This window comes from Gopherus evgoodei, chromosome 12, assembly GCF_007399415.2.
Source record: "Gopherus evgoodei ecotype Sinaloan lineage chromosome 12, rGopEvg1_v1.p, whole genome shotgun sequence".
Classification (NCBI taxonomy): domain Eukaryota; kingdom Metazoa; phylum Chordata; order Testudines; family Testudinidae; genus Gopherus; species Gopherus evgoodei.
This window is the reverse complement of record NC_044333.1, coordinates 14,376,226-14,397,096: the sequence shown is the minus strand read 5'-3', so window position 1 is coordinate 14,397,096 and position 20,871 is coordinate 14,376,226. Positions and strand designations below refer to the sequence as shown.

General features: G+C 40.6%; 1 protein-coding gene across 13 annotated transcripts in view; it reads left to right on the top strand.

Annotated features, from left to right (window-relative positions):
- CHD9 (chromodomain helicase DNA binding protein 9) overlaps positions 1 to 20,871 on the top strand; it is a 204,044-nt gene that overhangs the window by 156,256 nt on the left and 26,917 nt on the right. For 11 of the 13 annotated variants that reach the window (XM_030581909.1, XM_030581904.1, XM_030581914.1 and 8 more), the window contains 9 exons: positions 6,128 to 6,217; positions 6,931 to 7,034; positions 7,155 to 7,272; positions 7,970 to 8,027; positions 8,315 to 8,357; positions 8,529 to 8,748; positions 8,922 to 9,124; positions 9,414 to 10,322; positions 17,858 to 18,021. In XM_030581909.1, the coding sequence (XP_030437769.1) occupies positions 6,128 to 6,217; positions 6,931 to 7,034; positions 7,155 to 7,272; positions 7,970 to 8,027; positions 8,315 to 8,357; positions 8,529 to 8,748; positions 8,922 to 9,124; positions 9,414 to 10,322; positions 17,858 to 18,021 (1,909 nt within the window). The remainder of the gene's footprint in view (positions 1 to 6,127; positions 6,218 to 6,930; positions 7,035 to 7,154; positions 7,273 to 7,969; positions 8,028 to 8,314; positions 8,358 to 8,528; positions 8,749 to 8,921; positions 9,125 to 9,413; positions 10,323 to 17,857; positions 18,022 to 20,871) is intronic. The other 2 variants (XM_030581908.1, XM_030581906.1) reach the window with 1 other exon arrangement.

The window sequence follows — 20,871 nt, the reverse complement described above, 5'->3', positions numbered from 1 at the left end:
ATTTGACATGTTTTGAAAGTCTTGCACAGACCCTGCATTAAACAGAGCAAAGTTTGTAACCTTGTTTATTACCTTGTTTTGATCATAGTATTCCAGAAATCAGCAAATCTTTAGAGGCAGCCTTCAGCAGTTATAGCTTGGAACAGAGGGCACGTCGTTAGCTAATCATCTACAAAATTGTTCGTCTATTTCTTGTTCTCTGGAATAACTCTATAGCTAACACAGAGATTACAATACTTCACATCTCCTCTTGTTTAAACAGTTTAGCATAAGTAAAAAGCATTTGGGGGAAAGTAGAACATAAATAAAATTCATTGCTATACAAAAACACTATAAACCTTACAGACTTTTTCTTACGTGGCTCCATATGTGTGCTCCTGTCTGCAATAGCCAAGCATAGCAGAATGCCTAAAGGCTTTTGGTTTGAGTGTATTCCTCAAGCCTTCTTGTATTCTGCTGTTGTATACAGAGTAACACTGCTGTGCAAAGCTGCAAAGGTTACAGCATGTAACTTTAGATTAATGTTAGTGTTCTAGATTTCAGCATTGTAAAATATAAGGAATTATACTTATTTATTAGGGCTGTCGATTAATCCCAGTTAACTCACGCAATTAACTCAAAAAAATTTCTTACAATTTAAAAAAATTAATAGTTTTAATCGCACTGTTAAATAATAGAATATCAATTGAAATTTATTAAATATTTTGGATGTTTATCTACATTTTAAAATATATTGATTCTTCTTCGAGTGCTTGCTCATGTCGATTCCATTCTAGGTGTGCGCGCACGCCCACGTGTGCGACCTCAGAGATCTTTGGCTTAGTGGTACCCATAGGGCCAGCTGTAGTGCCCACTAGTGTACCACACCCATGCCGTGGTATATTAGGTGCTGCTGGCTCACGGCCTCTTAGTTCCCTCTGATCGGCCATGGTGGTCAGTTGGAGCACCTCTTTTGCTCGTCTGAGCTAAGGGTTTTCTTCCATTGGACTTCAGGCCTTTGTTTAATTATAATTAGTGTTTAATAGTGTAGTTAGCTGTTAGCTAAGGTCTTGACTGGGATAATAGGGCTCAAAACCAAAACAATGTAAAACTTTAGAGCCTAAAGTCCACTCAGTCTTACTTCTTGGGCAGCCAGTGGCTAAGAGAAACAAGTTTGTGTACATTTATGGGAGATAATGCTACCCACTTCTTATTTGCAATGTCACCTGAAAGTGAGAACAGACATTTTTGTAGCCAGCACTGTGAGGTATTTACATGCCAGATACGCTAAATATTTGTATGCCCCTTCATGCTTTGGCCACCATTCCAGAGGACATGCTTCCATGCTGATGACGCTCATTAAAAAAATAATTTGTTAATTAAATTTATGATTGAACTCATTGGGGAAGACTTGTATGTCTCCTGCTCCTTGTTTTCCCGCATTCTGCCAAATATTTCATGTTGTAGCCATTTTGGATGATGACCCAGCATGTTGTTGGTTTTAAGAACACTTTCACTGCAGTTTTGACAAAACGCAAAGAAGTACCAAAGTGAGATTTCTAAAGATAGCTACAGCACTCAATCCAAGATTTAAGAATCTGAAGTGCCTTCCAAAATCTGATCGGGACAGGGTGTGGAGCATGCTTTCAGAAGTCTTAAAAGAGGAGCACTCTGATGCGGAAACTACAGAACCTGAATCACCAAAAAAGAAAATCAGCCTCCTGCTTCGAGTGATTGCTCATGTCCATTCAACTTAGGTGTGTGTGCTCACCACATGCAGCAGTGCCGGAAGTTTTTCCATCAGCAGTATCCACAACAGTATCCACACACACCTAAGTTGAATGGACACGAGCAACACATTTCGAAGAACACGAGTTATGGAAAAGGTAACTATCTTTTCTGCTGGTGACATGACTCAGATGATGAAATGATCATGCGTTGGTCTGCATCGCTTTGGATCGTTATTGGGCAGAACCCATCATCAGCATGGATGCCTGTCCCTGGAATGGTGGTTGAAGCATTAAGGGACATATGACTCTTTAGCACATCTGGCATGTAAATATCTTGCGACGCCGGCTACAACAGTGCCATGCTCACACTTGTTCTCACTTTCAGGTGACATTGTAAACAAGAAGCAGGCAGCAGTATCTCCTGCAAATGTAAACAAACTTGTGTGTCTGAGTGATTGGCTGAACAAGAAGTAGGACTGAGTGGACTTGAAGGCTCCAACGTTTTACATTGTTTTATTTTTGAATGAAGTTTTTTTTGTACATAACTCTACATTTGTCAGTTCAACATTCATGATAAAGAGATTGCACTACAGTACCTGTATTAAGTGAATTGAAAAATACTATTTCTTTTATTTTTACAGTGCAAATATTTATAATAAAAATAAATACAAAATGAGCACTGTATATTTTGTATGCTATGTTGTAATCGATATCAATATTTTTGAGAATTGTAAAAAACATCCAAAAATAGTTACATAAATGGTATTCTATTATTGTTTAACAGTGCGATTTATAGCAATTTTTTTTAATCGCGATTAGTCACAATTAATTTTTTTTAATCACTTGACAGCGCAATCATCTGTTTGTGAGAGCTGTTTTCCCAGTATATTCTCTTTTACTCTTTTATTTGATATTTGTTACTACAGCATTTAGCAGGGTATATGACTAAAACATTGCAAGCTGGGCTTTTCCTATTTCTCATATGGCTTGGCTGCAACTACCATGGGGCCTTGGCTTAGTTCAGTCAAGGGTGAAATCCTGGCCAGATTAAGTCAATGGGAAAAATCACACTGATGTGAGTGGAGTCAGGATTTTCACTGTGGAGATACACCGGACCCTCGCTAGAACGCAGGATTTGGGATTCATGTGTGGTACCGCATTAACGTGGGGACCACGTTAAAATGAATTGCAATTAAAGTAATTACATTTGGGATCCATGGCTGCGACTGCATTATATGTGAATTCACACTATATAGACACGCGTTCTAGCGAGGGTCCGATGTACTGTGTAGATTTGCTTGGCAGTTACATTTGAACTTGGAAACAAATGAGTGAGCTTCTGGTGAGATATGTGGATCAGGTAATATCTTTTATTGGACCAGTTTCCGTTGGAGAGAGAGACAAGTTTTTGAGCCACACAGAGCTCTTCTTCAGGTCTGGTGGCATATAGTCAGTTTAGAAATAATATGGTGGGTTTTGTGACACACTTTAAATTGTTTGTTGCACAGTATTACAACTTCTGTGGTCTAAAATACTTGTTTCTCAATAAGCAAATTTTAAGAGAAATTTGGTTGAAAACCCACAGGTATTAGAGTAATCTTATTTGTACTGTACAGTATATAAATAATACATTAACATTAAACTATTTTAAGCTAGCATTTTAGGTTGCAAAATGATGCATTTGAAAATTATGAAATGCCTGGTCCATATAGTCTTAATTCAGCCTCTTTGTGAGTCCATTATGTATGCTGTGAATGAACAGCATTTCCTGTGAGGGAAAAAACGGTAACTAATGACTTCCATAACGCATACATACAGGGGAGGTTGAATTAAGGCTACATGAGCCTCCATAAGTATAGAGACACAGCATGGGTGAATTAATGTGAAGCCCCTTTGTTTCAGTTTTAAAAGATTTTTACTGAAAAATTCCCAGTTTTACAGAAAGTATTACTTGATTTTTCTGATTTTCACCCAACTTCTGTATCATTCAAATATATAAAAAATAACTTGTTTTATTAGGAAAATACAATACATTTCATGAAATATATGTGTTACAAAAATACACTAGTCTGTGTGTATATGCAAAGCTGCCTGTTGAAGTAAGGCTGTGTATTAGTCTAGAACAGGGGTAGGCAACCTATGGCACGTATGCCGAAGGCAGCACACGAGCTCATTTTCAGTGGCACTTACACTGCCTGGGTCCTGGCCACTGGTCTGGGGGGCTCTGCATTTTAATTTAATTTTAAATGAAGCTTCTTAAACATTTTAAAAACCTTATTTACTTTACCTACAACAGTAGTTTAGTTATATATTATAGACTTATAGAAAGAGACCTTCTAAAAACATTAAAATGTGTTCCTGGCTCACGAAACCTTAAATTAGAGTGAATAAATGAAGACTCGGCACAGCAGTTTTGCAAGGTTACCAACCCCTGGTCTAGAAGGTACACACAATAAACAAGCAGGCGTGCATCTGAACATACTGATGAAACCCATTCCCATCACTTACGCATTTCAAGCTGTTAGCAAATAATGGTTTAAAGATTTGACACATTAAAATGAGGGGGACGACCAAAAATCTGTATCCGAATAAGTTTCAGAACACAAGGAAAGTTTTTAAAAAACAGAAACAAGAGAAAAAGATGAAGTTGAGTGTATGTGCTGCAAATTGTGTGGCCCAAGTATTAAATGTAAATATTTATAGGCTAGTAGTTGTAAGTCTACAACAGTAAATTGTTTATTCAAATGAATGGTTTTATTTGGGGTTTAGAGATATATTGTTCTCTAAACTTAGAGGGGCATTGTGTTTTGAGTTCTGTTTTAATTCTGCAGCACACCACAGTGATTAACAGAATTCAAAGCATTAATCTACTGAATACTTTTTGCCTGTCTTTCCATCCACCAAAGTAAACCCCGATATTTACCCAGAAAAAAATAATTTTTTGCACTGATTTTCTCTTGTTTTTGTTGTTGTGGTAGTAAACACTGATAAATTCCTGGGGCAAAATTAAATAAAATAAAAACAAAGAGCTCTAAGTAATACCTTTTATTAGACTAGCGCCTGTTGGTGAGAGAGACGAGTTTTTGAGGTTACACAGAGTTCTTCAGGTCTGGGAAACGGGCTCAGAGTGACAGAGCTAAATATAAGGTAGAACAGATTGTTTAGTATTAATATTTAACACATATTTCAAGGGACCATTCAAGGTGAAGTGCCATGTTAACATCTGTCCAGTCATAGAGGGGGAAAAAAAGCTGAGTGGGAGGTTTGGGTGTTAAATGGCTTATACTGGGCGGTGGGTGAACTGCCGGCTGGGGGAGGCCCCTAGCTAGCCCCGCCCCCTCCCCCCATCCGAAGACTTGCCACCTTCTTCAAGCCGCCCCTAATGCAGCCCCCCCAACCCCGCAAGCAGAGCGGGTGCCCCCCCCCTCCCGAGTGCAGGGCAGTCAACCTCCCCCAGGCACAGAGCAGGCAGCCCCAGTGCCTCCTGCCCCGAGTGCTGGGTGGTGTGGCCCCAGTGCCGGGCAGCCCGAGCCCTCCCTCTCCCTCCCCCCCCCGCCAAGTCCCAGCTACCCTAGCCACAGCACGCTGCCCTGAAGGAGGAGCAGCGTGCCTGGGCTGGGGCCAAGGGAGAAGGGCAAGCCAGGAGGGGATTCAGGGAGGAGCGTGGGTGGGGACACACCAGGCTGTTTGGGGAGGCACAGCCTTCCCCAACCTATGTGATATGCAGACCATGGGCTTATAGATGGTAGTAATAAGCAATAAATTCAATGTCTCTGGTCAGTCCTTCATTGTTAGTGTGTAGCAAATTTATGAATATAAGCTACCAAGTTCATCTTTTGAGGGTGTTCCTCCCACTCCCTCTTGAGTTTGAGAGTTCCTGTTGCATGTAGTTCCCTCAAAGCGGCAGATGGGCCATTTGCTGGATGCTGGAGGGTTCTTGCAGGAGGCTTGTCCAGCCTAGCTTTTGTTCTCCCTGCTGCTCTGGCAGCTTCCGGTAGAGTGTCTGACCATGGTACTGCTGCTGCTTTGCTATTGGCCTGGCTTTCTAGAATGTTATATGGGTGGGCTGCCAACATTTTTCCTGAGGAATGCAAGTGAGGGAAGGGAAATGGCAATTTTTAACAGTTTATAACTCAGCCAAACCTGAACAGAATTTCAGGGGACAAGAAGGCTAGAGACATGCCTTGACTTTCAAAGGCTTGTTGCAAAGAATGGAGGTCTTAGAGGTTCTCAGGTAAAGGTTGTACGAATCTTAAATGTTAGGCAGTCCAAATATAGGATCACTACCAGTTCCCCCTGTATTTCAGGAAAAAGCAACATTGCAAAAAAACCAATAACTAGTTAATTTCACAAAAAAGCCTTCCAAACATAAAGCTTGATAGAGTTCTAATGTCTGTTTGTTATGTGTTTGTTTTTAGGGTCTTGCTTCGAGTACGAATGCTGTATTACTTAAAACAAGAAGTCATTGGTAATGAATGCCAAAAAGTGTTTGATGGAGTTGATGCCAGGTGAACTATACTTAAGTTTTTTTGCTTATTTTTAAATGTAAACTATTAAGTAAGAATACCTCATAGGGAAAAACAACAAATAACATTTACAATTTTTGCCCATGAAAAAATTGTTTCTGTTGTGTTTACTTTTTTATCATTAGCAATTCTAAGTTTTAGGAAATATAAATATATTTAGGACAAATACAAAGTCACCTGATTTATACTCTGTCAGCAGGATTCCCATGCTTCTTAGTGATAGAATTCAGATAATGGGTCTCTTTTTACTCTCATTGAAGGTAATGACAAAAATTTCATTTGGTTTCAGTGCTATCAAAAGCAATTTTATATGCTTTAATTTAGCTGCAAATTACCAAAGCTCTCAGTCATCAGTGGGAAAAATTGTCATTTTCATTCATGTTGCACTGTTTACGATTTATGCATCTGTCAGTGCTTTTTTTTTTTTTTTTTTAAATTTCTTGGAATGCCAATTTACAGATATTTTTGTAAAAGAGAATGTGGCCTGTATACTCTGTCTTTTAACCAACATGGAAGCTGTGAATAAAATGATGTTTAGCTTGTGGATCAGAGGCTAGTTTTTGTATGTTTGGACATGTAAAATTATTGCTGCTTTCTGTTAAAAATTGAAGTATAAAATGGGGAATAACAAAGACAAATTAAATTTCATCCTTCCTTGTGTAGATTTACATTTGTTTTATTGGTGAATTTTTCAGTGAAGTTGACGTTTGGGTACCTGAGCCAGAGCATTCTGAGGTCCCTGCAGAATGGTGGGATGTAGATGCAGATAAATCCCTCCTAATTGGAGTTTTTAAGCATGGTAAGTAAAAGGATGATGGATGACTAAATATATATTTCCCCTGACACAAACCTTTCCTTTTGTTTCCTTTTATGCCTTCTTTTAAAAATCACTTGTATGTTATTACTTCTTCCCATTCAGGCTATGAAAAGTACAACACTATTAGAGCAGATCCTGCACTCTGTTTCTTGGAAAGGGTGGGCAAACCAGATGAGAAAGCAGTCGCTGCTGAACAAAGAGCAAATGATTACATTGATGGGTATGAATGTTTCAGTTTTGTTATAAGCTGTTTGATATAAACCGAACTAAACTTATACACTGGGCCTGATTCTCTTCTCACACTATTTTTACACTAGTGTAAGTTGATTGATGTAAATGGCATTATTTCTGGTATATTTCAGGGTAAGTGAAAAGAAAATCAGGCCCAGTGTATTTTATAGCCCAATATTTAGACACGGGAATTCACTGGTAACATAAAAACTTAGGTTATCCATGTGGCAATGATAGTGCTTTGCATTGCTGTATGAGAGATGTGACTTTGATTCCTCAGTACAAAAGCCAGCAGAAATTGGGAGTGCTACCGCATTAGTCAACTTTTCCTCTAGAGGCCAGAAATGTCTAGTGTTGCTAAACAGCAACCACTTTAGATCAATTTGAGTAGCACTGATAACTTCCAAAGAGGAGTAGTTGTTCATTTTTCATGAGACAGAGGGTTGATGGCCACAATTTAGGGCCACAGATAGAAGACCTCTTGGAAAGAGGGAAAATGTTGAAGCCATAGTTCCTGTTGTAATGTTTTTTCCCCTCCAAAGTACAGTGACTGAGATTTCCCAGTAGAAAATTAACCAGAGAATAAATCCTTCTTGATTTAGAATTGCTTTGCATAATATAAATAGAATAGGTCCTTTTAAAAGAGTATTAAAATAGATTATTTTGCTATGTTGAACTTTTAACAGGGATGTAGAAGATCCAGAATATAAACCAGCCCCAGCAATGTTTAAAGATGATATGGAGGTATGGTATGCATCTGTTTTTAGTTCTTTGTATCATAATGAAAAGTTACTTCTAACTTCATGGAGCTAGTGGTTTTAACATTTTTAATATTTCTTATAAGTCTCATAAAAGTCTTTTAAAAAGTATTTTTGTGTGATCCCTTCATATTAAAGATGCCTTAATAGCCAATTGTCTATAACATACTGTTATTCTTATTTTACTTTTATTAGTTGTCTACCTAAGGTGTGTGTTCTTTAACTACGTCTCTGATGGATTCATATTTTTATTTCAAATCTTGGGTTTTTTAGGATGATGCTTCATCGCCAGGAGATCTAGTAATAGCTGACGGAGGTAAAGTACATTAAATTTCATATATGATTGTTGTTATTGATGTATAGTATCCTGTCCTGCTGGACTACATTATTTCTTGATGCACCCCTGCTTTGGGGATAATGCAGAACCTGAGGCACCATCAATACTTGACTTGTTTCTTTGGTTTTGTTTGATTTTCTTTTAATGTAGATGGTCAGATGATGGAAGGAGACAAAATTTATTGGCCCACTCAGTCTGCTTTAACAACACGTCTGCGCCGCCTAATAACAGCCTACCAACGGACTAGTAAGAACAGGCAGGCCCAGCAAATCCAACCGACGTTTCCAGTTCAGGCCACTGTGATGCAGCCTCCATATGAAGAAGCTGCTCTAAATCCAAAAATGGCAGCCAAGATTGAAAGGCAGCAAAGGTTTGTGCAAAGTAAAAGTATTCAGTTTAAACGCATGAGCCTACAGAAACTCAAAAAGACTTCAAATTTTTTAAAAGCTGTGGTCACTAATTGTCACAAGTGATAATATTAAGAACATTACTAAATGTCCAAACTTGATTGATATGTTTTTTTTCTTTCTATTACCAACCAAGATGGACAAGAAGAGAAGAAGCTGATTTTTACAGGGTTGTATCCACATTTGGAGTGGTGTTTGATCCTGACGGGGGTCGATTTGACTGGACAAAATTTAGAGCCATGGCTAGGCTACATAAGAAAACTGATGAGAGTTTAGAGAAGTACTTGTATGCATTTATGTCTATGTGCAGGAGAGTCTGTCGCCTTCCCTCAAAAGAAGGTATGTATCATAGGAAAATAGAGTACAGTATGTTTTAACAATATTTTTTGAGTCATGTAGTCGATACTGATCAGACAAAATATTATTTGTTTCCTCTTTCCGAAAAGCTACAACTCTGTCTGCTTCCCAAAATTTTATTAGGGGAGAAGAAAATGGGGAAAGTCTAATGTGGAACATGAGGTCTATGTTTTGTGGGACTTGAATGTTAACTGGTTAGTGTCACCTGCTTCTAATCTGCACTACACGGTTTTGTTTGCCAGATACTCCCATTTGTTTTATTTTTATACAGAACTTGTAGACCCAACCATTTTTATCCAACCAATTACAGAGGAGCGTGCTTCTCGGACCTTATATCGTATTGAACTCCTGAGGAAGGTACGAGAACAGGCCCTCCGACATCCACAGCTGTTTGAACGCTTGAAACTTTGTCAGCCAAATCCAGACTTGCCAGTCTGGTGGGAGTGTGGGACTCATGACAGGGATTTACTTATTGGAGCTGCTAAACATGGGGTTAGCAGAACAGACTATCACATTCTTCGTGATCCTGAACTCTCATTTATGTCTGCCCAGAGGAATTACAGTCAGAATAAAGTGGTGCTATCAAGGAATTCTACTCCACTTTTACATCAGTATCAGATGGCATTGTCTGCGTCTCCTCTTACACCTCAGTCAAGATTGCCAGATACTAAAGGGAATGCTCTTGAGGATACAAAGCTTAAAAATGAAAACCTTAAAGAGGACCCTCAGTCATCTGAAGAGGAATCTATGTGTACTGAGGAAACACGGACAGTGATGAAATCTGAACCTTTGAGCCCCAAAAATGGCACGCCATTACAGACTACAGACCACAAACCTGGTGTGAAGAGTGAAAATGACAGGCGTATGGTTGCAGCAAGGACAGAACCCCTTACGCCAAACCCTGCTTCCAAAAAACAGAGAGTCAACAAAAGAGGGTCAGACTCTAGTTCTGATTCTGACTCTGATTCAGACAGATCATCCTGTTCTTCCAGGTCATCTTCATCATCCTCTTCCTCTTCCTCTTCTTGTTCACGCTCCCGATCAGGATCCAGCTCTTCATCCTCCTCCTCTTGTTCTTCAGCATCCTCCTCCTCTTCATCATCATCATCTTCATCATCGTCGTCGTCATCGTCGTCATCTGAAGAGAGTGACAGTGATGATGAAGAGGCACAAAAGCGAGGTAAGTGGCAAAAGTCCTATTGCTACATCATAATTTAAAAAGTAAAAATACTGAATATTGAAAAACATATAAAAGACGTAGGAATAAGAGAATACATAGTAAAAGCAAATACTCTACACTTCCCATCACTTCCTACCAAGACCTCTGTCGATTCAGTGAGTCATGTTGACTGATTCCATAGAGAACTGTGTTCAGCATTCAACTCAGATGGAGGAGGAAGGATGAATTGTCAGAATTTCTGCAAAAATGTTTTTTTCCCTCTTTCCCATTTCTTTTCTTTCCTCCCATATTTAGGTTCTTTTGGTGCCTCTTCTGTTTTTCTCTCCTCATTCATCCCTTGTCCCACATTACTGCACCACTCCTAGGTACCTCTTGGAAACTCATAGACCTACAATCTGCCAAAGATCATTAAGAGTAATTTGAGGTACTATCTCAGCACCCACCTACAAGTATGAGGGGACCAGTTTTAGTTACCAAACTTAGATATCTAGAGCAACAGATCCTCCTTTTATAAAATCTCCCTTATGTTTCTGTGCCTCCTGTCCCTTCCCTTCGTTTCCCCAACACTCTATTTGTCTCTTCTTTACCTCATCTTAAAGTATTTCCTGAAGCAGCAAAGTATCATGCCACATAGTGCCTTCCCAACCGCAGAAAGAATTGTGACAATAAGAACTGTATTCTGCCAAAGTGTTAGCTCAAAGATTGTCATGACAGGAATTAGACAATAGGGGGAGCATGATTCTCAATGTCTTGAATTCAATTCAACTGTTTTACTGTTAATAATGTAACCCTCTGCTCTGTTTTCTGTGATGGAGAGAAAAATACATTAAAAGTGCTAATATTCAAGATCTGCTTTAGATTGGTTTCCACTATGAGTTCAACGAATGTTGTATAATGGTGATCATTAACTTTCTGGCAGTAGAGTTGGGTTGTGTGGGTTAGGAGAGAGTTCCCACCCCTAAAGGTAAGGTTTTAGGCTGCAACATCAAGGGTCAGTTATGAAGTTAGGTGCAGATATGTGATTTGTTACTATGGGATATTAGCATATTATATAAGTGGTGTATGCTCATTCATTTAATAGATTCTAGGGCTGGAAGAGACCTTGGAAGGTCATTCTGTCCAGTCCCCTGCCCTCATGGCAGGACCAAATACTGTCTAGACCATCCCAGATAGACATTTATCTAACCTACTCTTAAATATCTCCAGAGATGGAGATTCCACAACCTCCCTGGGCAGGCTATTCCAGTATTTAACCACCCTGACAGTTAGGAACTTTTTCCTAATGTCCTACCTAAACCTCACTTGCTGCAGTTTAAGCCCATTGCTTCTTGTTCTATCATTAGAGGCTAAGGTAAACAAGTTTTCTCCCTCCTCCTTATGACACCCCTTTAGATACCTGAAAACTGCTATCATGTCCCCTCTTTGTCTTCTCTTTTCCAAACTAAATAAACCCAATTCTTTCAGCCTTCCTTCATAGGTCATGTTCTCTAGACCTTTAATCATTCTTGTTGCTCTTCTCTGGACTCTCTCCAATTTCTCCACATCTTTCTTGAAATGCAGTGCCCAGAAATGGACACACTATTCCAGTTGTTGCCTAACCTGCGCAGAGTAGAGCAAAAGAATGTCTTCTTGTGTCTTGCTTACAACACACCTGTTAATGCATCCCAGAATCATGTTTGCGTTTTTCGCAAGAGTATCACACTGTTGACTCATGTTTTAGCTTGTGGTCCACTATAACCCCTAGATCCCTTTCGGTCATACTCCTTCCTAGACAGTCTCTTCCCATTCTGTGTGATCACACGGTTGACTCATATTTAACTTGTGGTCCACTATAACCCCTAGATCCATTTCTGCCATACTCCTTCATAGACAGTCTCTTCCCATTCTGTATGTGTGAAACTGATTGTTCTTTCCTAAGTGGAGCACTTTGCATTTGTCCAGATCATTTTGAATTACCCTATCCTCCAAAGCAGTTGCAATCCCTCCCAGTTTGGTATCATCTGCAAACTTAATAAGCATACTTTCTATGCCAGTATCTAAGTCGTTGATGAAGATATTGAACAGAGCCGGTCCCAAAACAGACCCCTGCGGAACCCTACTTGTTACACCTTTCCAGCAGGATTGGGAACCATTAACCATACTCAGAGAGTACTTATTATCCAGCCAGTTATGTACCTGCCTTACAGTAGCCCCATCTAAGTTGTGTTTGCCTAGTTTATTGATAAGAAAATCATGCGAGACCGTATCAAATGCCTTACTAAAGTCTAGGTATAGGACATCCACCGCTTCTCCCTTATCCACAAGGCTCGTTACCCTATCAAAGAAAGCTATCAGATTAGTTTGACATGACTTGTTCTTTACAAATCCATGCTAGCTATTCCCTATCACCTTACCACCTTCCAAGTGTTTGCAGATGATTTCCTTAATTACTTGCTTCATTATCTTCTCTGGCACAGAAGTTAAACTAACTGGTCTGTAGTTTCCTGGATTGTTTTTATTTCCTTTTTTATAGATGGGCACAATATTTGCCCTTTTCCAGTCTTCTCGAATATCTCCTGTCTCCCATGATTTTCCAAAGATAATAGCTAGATACTCAGATACCTCTTCTATTAACTCCTTGAGTATTCTAGGATGCATTTCATCAGGTCCTGGTGACTTGCAGGCAACTAACTTTTCTAAATGATTTTTAACTTGTTTTTTTTTTTTTATTTTATCTTCCAAACCTACCCCCTTCCCATTAGCATTCACTGTGTTAGGCATTCCTTCAGACTTCTCGGTGAAGACAGAAACGAAGAAGTCATGGAGCATCTCTGCCATTTCCAAGTTTCCTGTTACTTTTTCTCCCTCCTCACTGAGCAGTGGGCCTACCCTGTCCTTCATCTTCCTCTTGCTTCTAATATATTGATACGGATGGGTTCTCTCAAAGCCGTATTGGAAGGAGGCTCTACACAAGCCGCAGGGAACCAGGAATTTTCATGGTGTTATACAAACATCAGCCCACAAAAGCCACCTGGCTCACATGGCAGGAGTGCTGCATAATTGCTGTCTATCGCTCTGACCCAGAAACATGACCTGTACCTGCTGAAGCAATGCTTTGAATGACAAAGATCACAATCTCTTGGTCAGAACTTCCCCAGACTTTCCAAACATGAATCCCTGAGAAGGGAGAATGGGAAATAAAACAGTTGAATTATATGTGCTGGGTTGTACAGTCATATTTAGAACAACCTGATGTAAATATGATGGTATTTCAACAGTTCAGCCACACAGTTTACAGAACCTACACAGTGTTTTGGAATATAGTTTCACATGTTAGTTTAAAAGTGGTGAAAGGTACTACACACATTCCTGGAAACTGAAGTTTCATCATATTGCCCCACCCACGTGCTTCCGCAGCCAGCTGCAGAGGTCAGTAGTGGAGTCACCTTCCCTGCTTACTCATTACTTAGCCACACTACTTACTCTGCTATCTAACAGTGCCGACTGTGCCGATGTTTTTTGTAACGTACGTACCAGTGTAGTGGAACTGGGCTGTGGCCAAACGCATTCCCCATAGGAGACAGAACAGTCATCAGCACCTTTCTGGCATTGCTGCCCAGGGCTGCTTTGTAAGTGGCAATCTGGAAGGGTAAGGCTCTGTATTCCATACCAGCCACTTGAGTCATTCAGTGTCTTGGCTCTGGAAAAGTTTATAAGAAACATAGTGAATGCAACTTTGTATTATGTCCCCAATATAGCCTCTCAACGAGATCTGAAAATCTTGACCATAATGTGTGTGACCAGATACTCAGCTTTGACTTTTCAGTGTAGTGAAGTTTACCTGGATTATGTGTGTTACTAAGCTGATCACTGCCAGTACAAGAAATATTAGAGAAAGCAATGTGGTGTTTTTGCTCCTTTTTTTTTTTTTTTTTTTGCATTCACTGACAAATTTTCAAGCATTTTTGCACCGCTATTCAGACCTCAAAACTATTCAGAAAATATAAACAAGAATGTGGATTAGTGTAGGACCTAGGAACAAATAAGATAGAATTTTCAAAATCAGCTGTGTGGCTTGGGAGCACTAGTTCCATGGTGGGTTTTTTCCATAGGATTTGTGTTTCTGTGTTATTTAGGTACCTTTGAAAATCTCACCCATAGCAAATCTATTGATAGATTTCATGTGGTAAAAATCTTGACTATAGTATGTATTTGACTTAGCAACCTGAGGCTTAACAGTCAACTAGATGGCATGTCTCTGAAGCATTGTGACATCAGAAGTAAATCAGCTAGTCATCACTCTCACCCTCCAGTTCATTTGCATACTCAATTCTGTTGGTCAAAATGAATCAGCAAATGAAAGTGGCAGTCAGAACTAAGAGAGTTGGGGTGGCATAGGAGTTCAGGACTGGAATAGAGGGGCTGTTCTAGATCAATGGTTCTCAAACTTATTGCACACCCCTTCTTTGTGTCTGTAGCAGTTTCTCCCCCCAGACCCCATCGCTCTCTAGCCACTCAGCTCTGAAGGCAGAGCAGAGAGCAGCAGCTGCTGGTCAGGCATCTAGCTCTGAAGGCAGCGCCCCCACCAGCAGCAGTGAAGACGTAAGGGTGGCATGGTATGATATTGTCATTCTTATTGGTGGCAGCGCTGCCTGGCAGGCATCTGCAGCTCTCTGGCCACCCAGCTCTGAATGAGTACAGTCATTTTTTCCCCCGCTACAGCTTCTCATGTGCCCCCCCCCCCCCCAAAAAATATATTCCGTGCTCTCATCCCAGTTTGAAAATCTCTGTTCTAAATCAGGAGCTGTATTGGCTGAATAGGAATGAGATGAGATTTGCACTGTGGCTCTCTCCACACTATGCCTAGCTCAGGCAAGATCATTTACCTTTGCCTACTTAAAACTCTTTTAGTAGAATCTCTCTGACTTGGCTGTCAAGGAGGGAGATGACTAAGGTAAACAGGTTAGTGTTTAGGTTTAAGGCTAGGGTTAGAGTTACTGACTGAGTAACCTCTGATGTTGCAATGCTCCTCTGCCTGCAGGACCAAATGGGCATTGTCAAGGGGATGCTGTCGATAAGAAACTGATAAAGGAGACGAGGAGGAGTGGCTTAAACAATTTAACAATAAAATTTAGGTTTAGTGGCAGTATCCTGTAAAATTGCTGCAGGTTCAGGTAATAGGGACTGTATTCGTGCCCTTTCCACCTCCTGCCAGTTTAGCCTATGTGACCAATGATGTGTCTGACTCTTTAGTTGTAAAATGTTAGCTAGGGAGTGTAAATCAGTCTGTCTGACTTTCTGTTGCTGTTTAATTAGAAATTTCCATTTTTAAGATTTGGTAACTGCTGGAAAGTTCTCTTAACTTCAATGCAATTCATTATGCACCATCTCTTTAATATATAATTTTTTTTTCATGTGTAGTACACCATTTATAGCACCTTTTGTGCAGCTGTCCTATATATTGCACACTTGACAGAAACTAGTATTTTAGACCTATCTGTTGTGTTCAAACTGTTTTTGAGAAGACAGTATTTGTAACAAAGGCCTCACTATTTAGTGATTTTAATCTTGGTTACTAAACCATTGTTAATACTTCCATTATTTCTATAATCCCAGGATGTTCATGCTTAGCAACTGCACCATTTTGCATGAAAACAATACTTCAGTTGATGGAAGGGATCACCAAAACACTTCTACCTCCACGCTACTTACAGGGCTCTCTAGAGCAGTGTTTCTCTCAACCTTTTTGATACCCTGGACCTTTCTGCTGCCTTCCTAAACTGTGTCAGGGAGATCTGAGTGACTGGTGCTGGTCCACAGACAGGTTATTGAGAAACACTGCTCTAGGGGAAGAAAGTTTTCAGCAGGCTCTACGTTTTGGACCCGCATGAAAGGGGCGGAGGGAATACAGGAAAAATGAGTTACATATCTGTTTGAAATAGAGAGGTTTTTGGTGGTCCGAAGCATTCAAAATCCATTTCAGTTTTTGAAGTATTAATATTTAGGAGTTGAGATTTGACATGGATGTTATGAGTTATCTTTTGTTATCTAGTGCATTCTCATCCTTGTATTGTGGCTGCTTGGTGCTGTGCCACAAGCAGTTTCTGGGTGCAAAGCCAGTTTAGGCACCATGAGATGATATCCCCTCAGTCTCCCTTGCACAGAGGGATCGTGTGGTGTTGTGGAGCTAGGTTAGTCGTTAATTGTGTTTAGAGAAAGGAGACTTTGCTAGGACTGAACTACACCTGAATGATTCTAAGCTACCATTAGTACTATTGGCAGGTGGTACAATTTACAGCGTCTTTCAAACTGTGCTGAATTATGCTTGGGACCATCCTGATGCACATCTGGCCCAGGATCAGGGAGTGACTGGGGGGGAGGGCTCAGCAGAGAGGCAAACTGTGGTTCTCTACCACAGAAAACTTGTAATATTTTAGCAAATAAGTGGGGTAGCATTTTTTATCAATATTTTATTATTAGATTGATAATGGAAACACTTTTTTGTAGAAAGTAGTGTGTTGTGACACAGATGCTTTTTCTACAAAAAATAAAAAACCACACCCATCCATCCTTCGTAACTTAACCACACAGTGCACAGCTAAAATATGATATTAACTGATTTAAAGCAATGAAAATCTCTATCTTTCGCTTTCACTTATGTACATAATTGTAATCTTGCATTTTTTGTTACACGTAAGTTTGAGTCTTGCAGAATTATCTGACATTGCTATCGCATCTCTACTCTTTCCTACGCAGCGTTGGCTGTTAGTTTAAAAATATGTCTGGCCTTGCTACAAGGAAATTTATACTGTGCAAACACAGAGACATAATATCCCTGATTTTCTTCTTCTGTTGGAGATGGTCTGGAAGAGGAAAGAAATTAAAAAATGGAGGTTGGAATGTGGGGTAAATAGGTGAGGGTCAGGGAGAAGAAGAAACAATAGAATGTTAGTTGAAAAGAAACTCAGATTTTAAAAATGTATGTTTAAAATTGTAATATTATGTAGACACATCATTTAAAAAAACGTTGGGGAGGCAAATAGAGCCTTCTACACCCCATCCAATAATTGAAATGGACCACATATAAAAAGTAATATCCCCTCAATAGATTTAACACACTCTGGTGACAACCACTTTGCTTTCCTTGCTTACTTTGCTATTTAAAAATGGAATTGATTTATTGTCTTGAACTCACATTTCATTTCACTTCAAAATGAAATTTTTGTGTTCTAAAAAGTACACAAGGGATTTCATATTAGACTTTAGCAAGTAACCTGTTTTGAAATATCTGAATACTTCACATGTTAAGCTCTAGAAAAGAGAATAGGAATATAGTTATGTGCAGAGTAATAGTAGTAGTTCACAATTTACATAGAAGAGCCTCAGCACTCCTAATTTAAAAATCAGCCTTGCATATTCCCAAAGTAAAAATTTCATTTTTTATTAGTATTCAAATTTTTCTTTCCAAACCTTTACATACTTTGTGGAGCATCCTAAACAAAAATTAGCTATATTTTTCTATACTGCTTCAAGTTATATGTAATACTTTTATTTAGCAGAAGGAACCCCTCACATCAAAGCATATGACGAAGAGAGTGTAGCCTCTCTGAGCACCACACAAGATGAGACCCAGGACTGTTTCCAATTGAACAACGGGACGCCAAATTCCAACTATCTTTTGCAAGGTGGATATATGTTGGCTGCATCATATTGGCCAAAGGTAAGTTTGTAATACCATTTTCAAGCTCAAGTGTGATAGTTGGGTCATTTTTCTTGGGGGTTGATGAGTTAAAATAGCAAGCTGGGGGTAAATCCTATTGTGACTATGCCAGTGTGACATTTTGGGTTTTGACTCAAACCAGTCAGGTTGTGTCACTGCCTGGTCTGGAACTCTGGATGTCTTGAATGCTATGCTGCTGTGGCTTATAGCCCTGATGCCAACAACTGGCATACACAGGGTGACGCCAAGACCCTCCCTGTCCTGTATTTTCTACAAAACGTCTGCCATGTAGTGCCTAGCCCTCTCAGCAAAAACTTACAGAAGTTAGTTTGCTGCTCCCTTCAAGAGACAGTACCCAAAAGCTTATTAACTTAACTGGGGTTAACACACTGAGTTGGTGTATAGTATAAATAAAACAAGTTTATTAAACAAGTAAACAAAAATAAAAATATGCTTCTAAAATTAAACTTAATTTCAACAAGTTGCAATCTTTGCTTAAGCAGTTTTCTCATCTATATTCAGTTCCCAGAGACTTCAAACTGCTTGGTTAAAGGATCCGCCATGCTATGATTTCAAGAGCTTTGGCCCTTTTAGTGTGTTATGTGACAGAAGGCAAAATGGCTTCTCTCTTTGTCTTCCCAAAGTTCAGTGATGCTGCTTCAAGAGGCAGGAGGGCTTCGGGAGTAGGGGGTGCACTCTCCCTACCCCATCGACATTAAGTGGTCATCTTTCCCCACTTGCTCTCCTGATGGCTTTGTTTACCATGCATGTAAATGTGCTTTTCTTTGTCTTTGGTCACAACTTGCTTAATTTACACCAGAAACACATTCAAGTTAAACACACTCAGTTAAAGCTCAGGTGCAACATCTGTAGCTTCCCTTAAAGATATCCCTGTTACTGAAATCTGCAGAGCAGCACCCTGGCACTTTGTACATGCCTTCTCTAGATACTGTGTACAAGGTGTGAACAACTGTGTCTGATGCAAACCTACCCTGCCTGGAGAAGTGATAGGTTATGTCATAGGTTTCTAGGCACCTGCCTCCTTAGAGTGACAGCTTGTGAATTACCAGTTGTGCACTACACATAGGGACAATCCCTGGAAGGAGGAGGATGGGTAGTAACAGGAGTTCTTTGAGATATCTTTTCTCTATATATAGTGCACTACCTGCCCTTTTTCGCTGCTCCCTATTCTCCTACTGGGAAATGGCAGTAGAGAAGGAGCTGAGATGCTGGCAGTCTGGCAATACCCCCCCCCCCTTTTATTCCCTTGATGCGGTGCACAAGGAGAGCAGAGGCACATGGGTGGATCAGATGGACAGTTCTAGGTAAAAATCTATGGTTTTTGGAGTGCTTGCTCATGTCCATTCCATATTAGAGGGGTGTGCTTGCTATATGCACCAGTGCCGGAAGTTTTTCCCTTAGCAGTATCTGTAGGGTACCGGCTCTGGTGCCCTCTGCAGTGGCACCTGCATAGCGCGGTATAAAGGCACTGCTGGCTCCCCCCACCCTGAGTTCCTTCTTGCTGCCAGTTGCGGTGCTGGAACTTCTGCTGCTTCAGCTAGCTTTCACTTACTTCAGTGTGTCTCATGAACGTTGTTTTTTAAAATAGTTGTATGTAGTTTAGTATTTACCCTTAGTATTAGTTCTCGTTAGTTGGTCCCGGATGGGACTCAGCCTAGGGACTGATCGCCAGGCTTTAAACCATGTGATCCTTGTAAGTGGGCCTATGCCCATCAGCGACCCAAACGTTAGCTGTTAAGGTGTCTAGGGGAAGGCCACATAAGTGACAAGTGTTGCATCTGTAAGTCGTTCAAACCCAAAACAAAAAAGAGAGAAATCCATCTCAGGGCACTGCTGATGGGGTCAGCGCTGACCCCGGCACCGGAGCAGAGGTCCAACTTGGGCCGAGCACCGCAGCATTGGTATGGAGCACCCTGTCAATGCCATCTATGAGCTGGCACTGATCCCCCTTTTCAGCCAAGAAGCCCAAGAGGTCTGCGAGAGGAAGTTCTCCCACTTTCCGTAGAGAAAGGAGAGGGCTGGAGGAAAGCCAAAACACATGCTGGGTGGTTCAACACCTCCATCAGGGAGTTGGGCCCCTGCTCATGTTGAGCGATCAAGCCCCTCCTATACTATGCCTGCCACACCGAATGGTGACGAGGGCCTCCACCAGCTCCAAGTCCCATCAGCGCCCGAGTCCCTTCAGGCGGTGCAGGAGATCCTGACGCTACTGGTGCTGCCCACACCGGCTCTGACAGTACCCAAGCCCAGGAGTAAATCTGCCTCATTCTGAGTGTCCCAGCTTCAGCAGTTCCATTCCCCATTGCAGGGGACATCCCGCCAGCACTTACCTGCATGGAGTCGTCATGCCTCGGACTTGGGGCAGGCTCACAGAAGCCCTCTTCGGTCTCCAGACCCTGGGCACTAACAGCAGGATTCGAAGCGCGCCTCGCCAGTCAGCTGACACAGATCTGTGGAGACACACGTCCCTTGGCATGAGTGTCAATACCGACCCATCGGGTCTCCCAACGACTCGACCGCCAGTCCTGCAACCGATCTATCTGAAGACTATATAGTAAATGGATTTTTGGAACAGGGAGACGGAATAGGAGCTTGCTGCATCCACTCCATGAACATCATGAATATTTTTCTTAAAAAAAAAAAACTTTGATTTCAGTGTTCATGATTTTCAATTTTTAAGAGAGCCACTTGAGCTCTTAAATGATCTAACTTTAATAGGGAAGGTGGAAGGCCCATTTATGGACACCCACAAATAGAGGCATAACAAAACAACTAATCATTTTTGAAAATTAGGCCCTTGTTCTGAGTATAGTGGTGTAGAACATAATC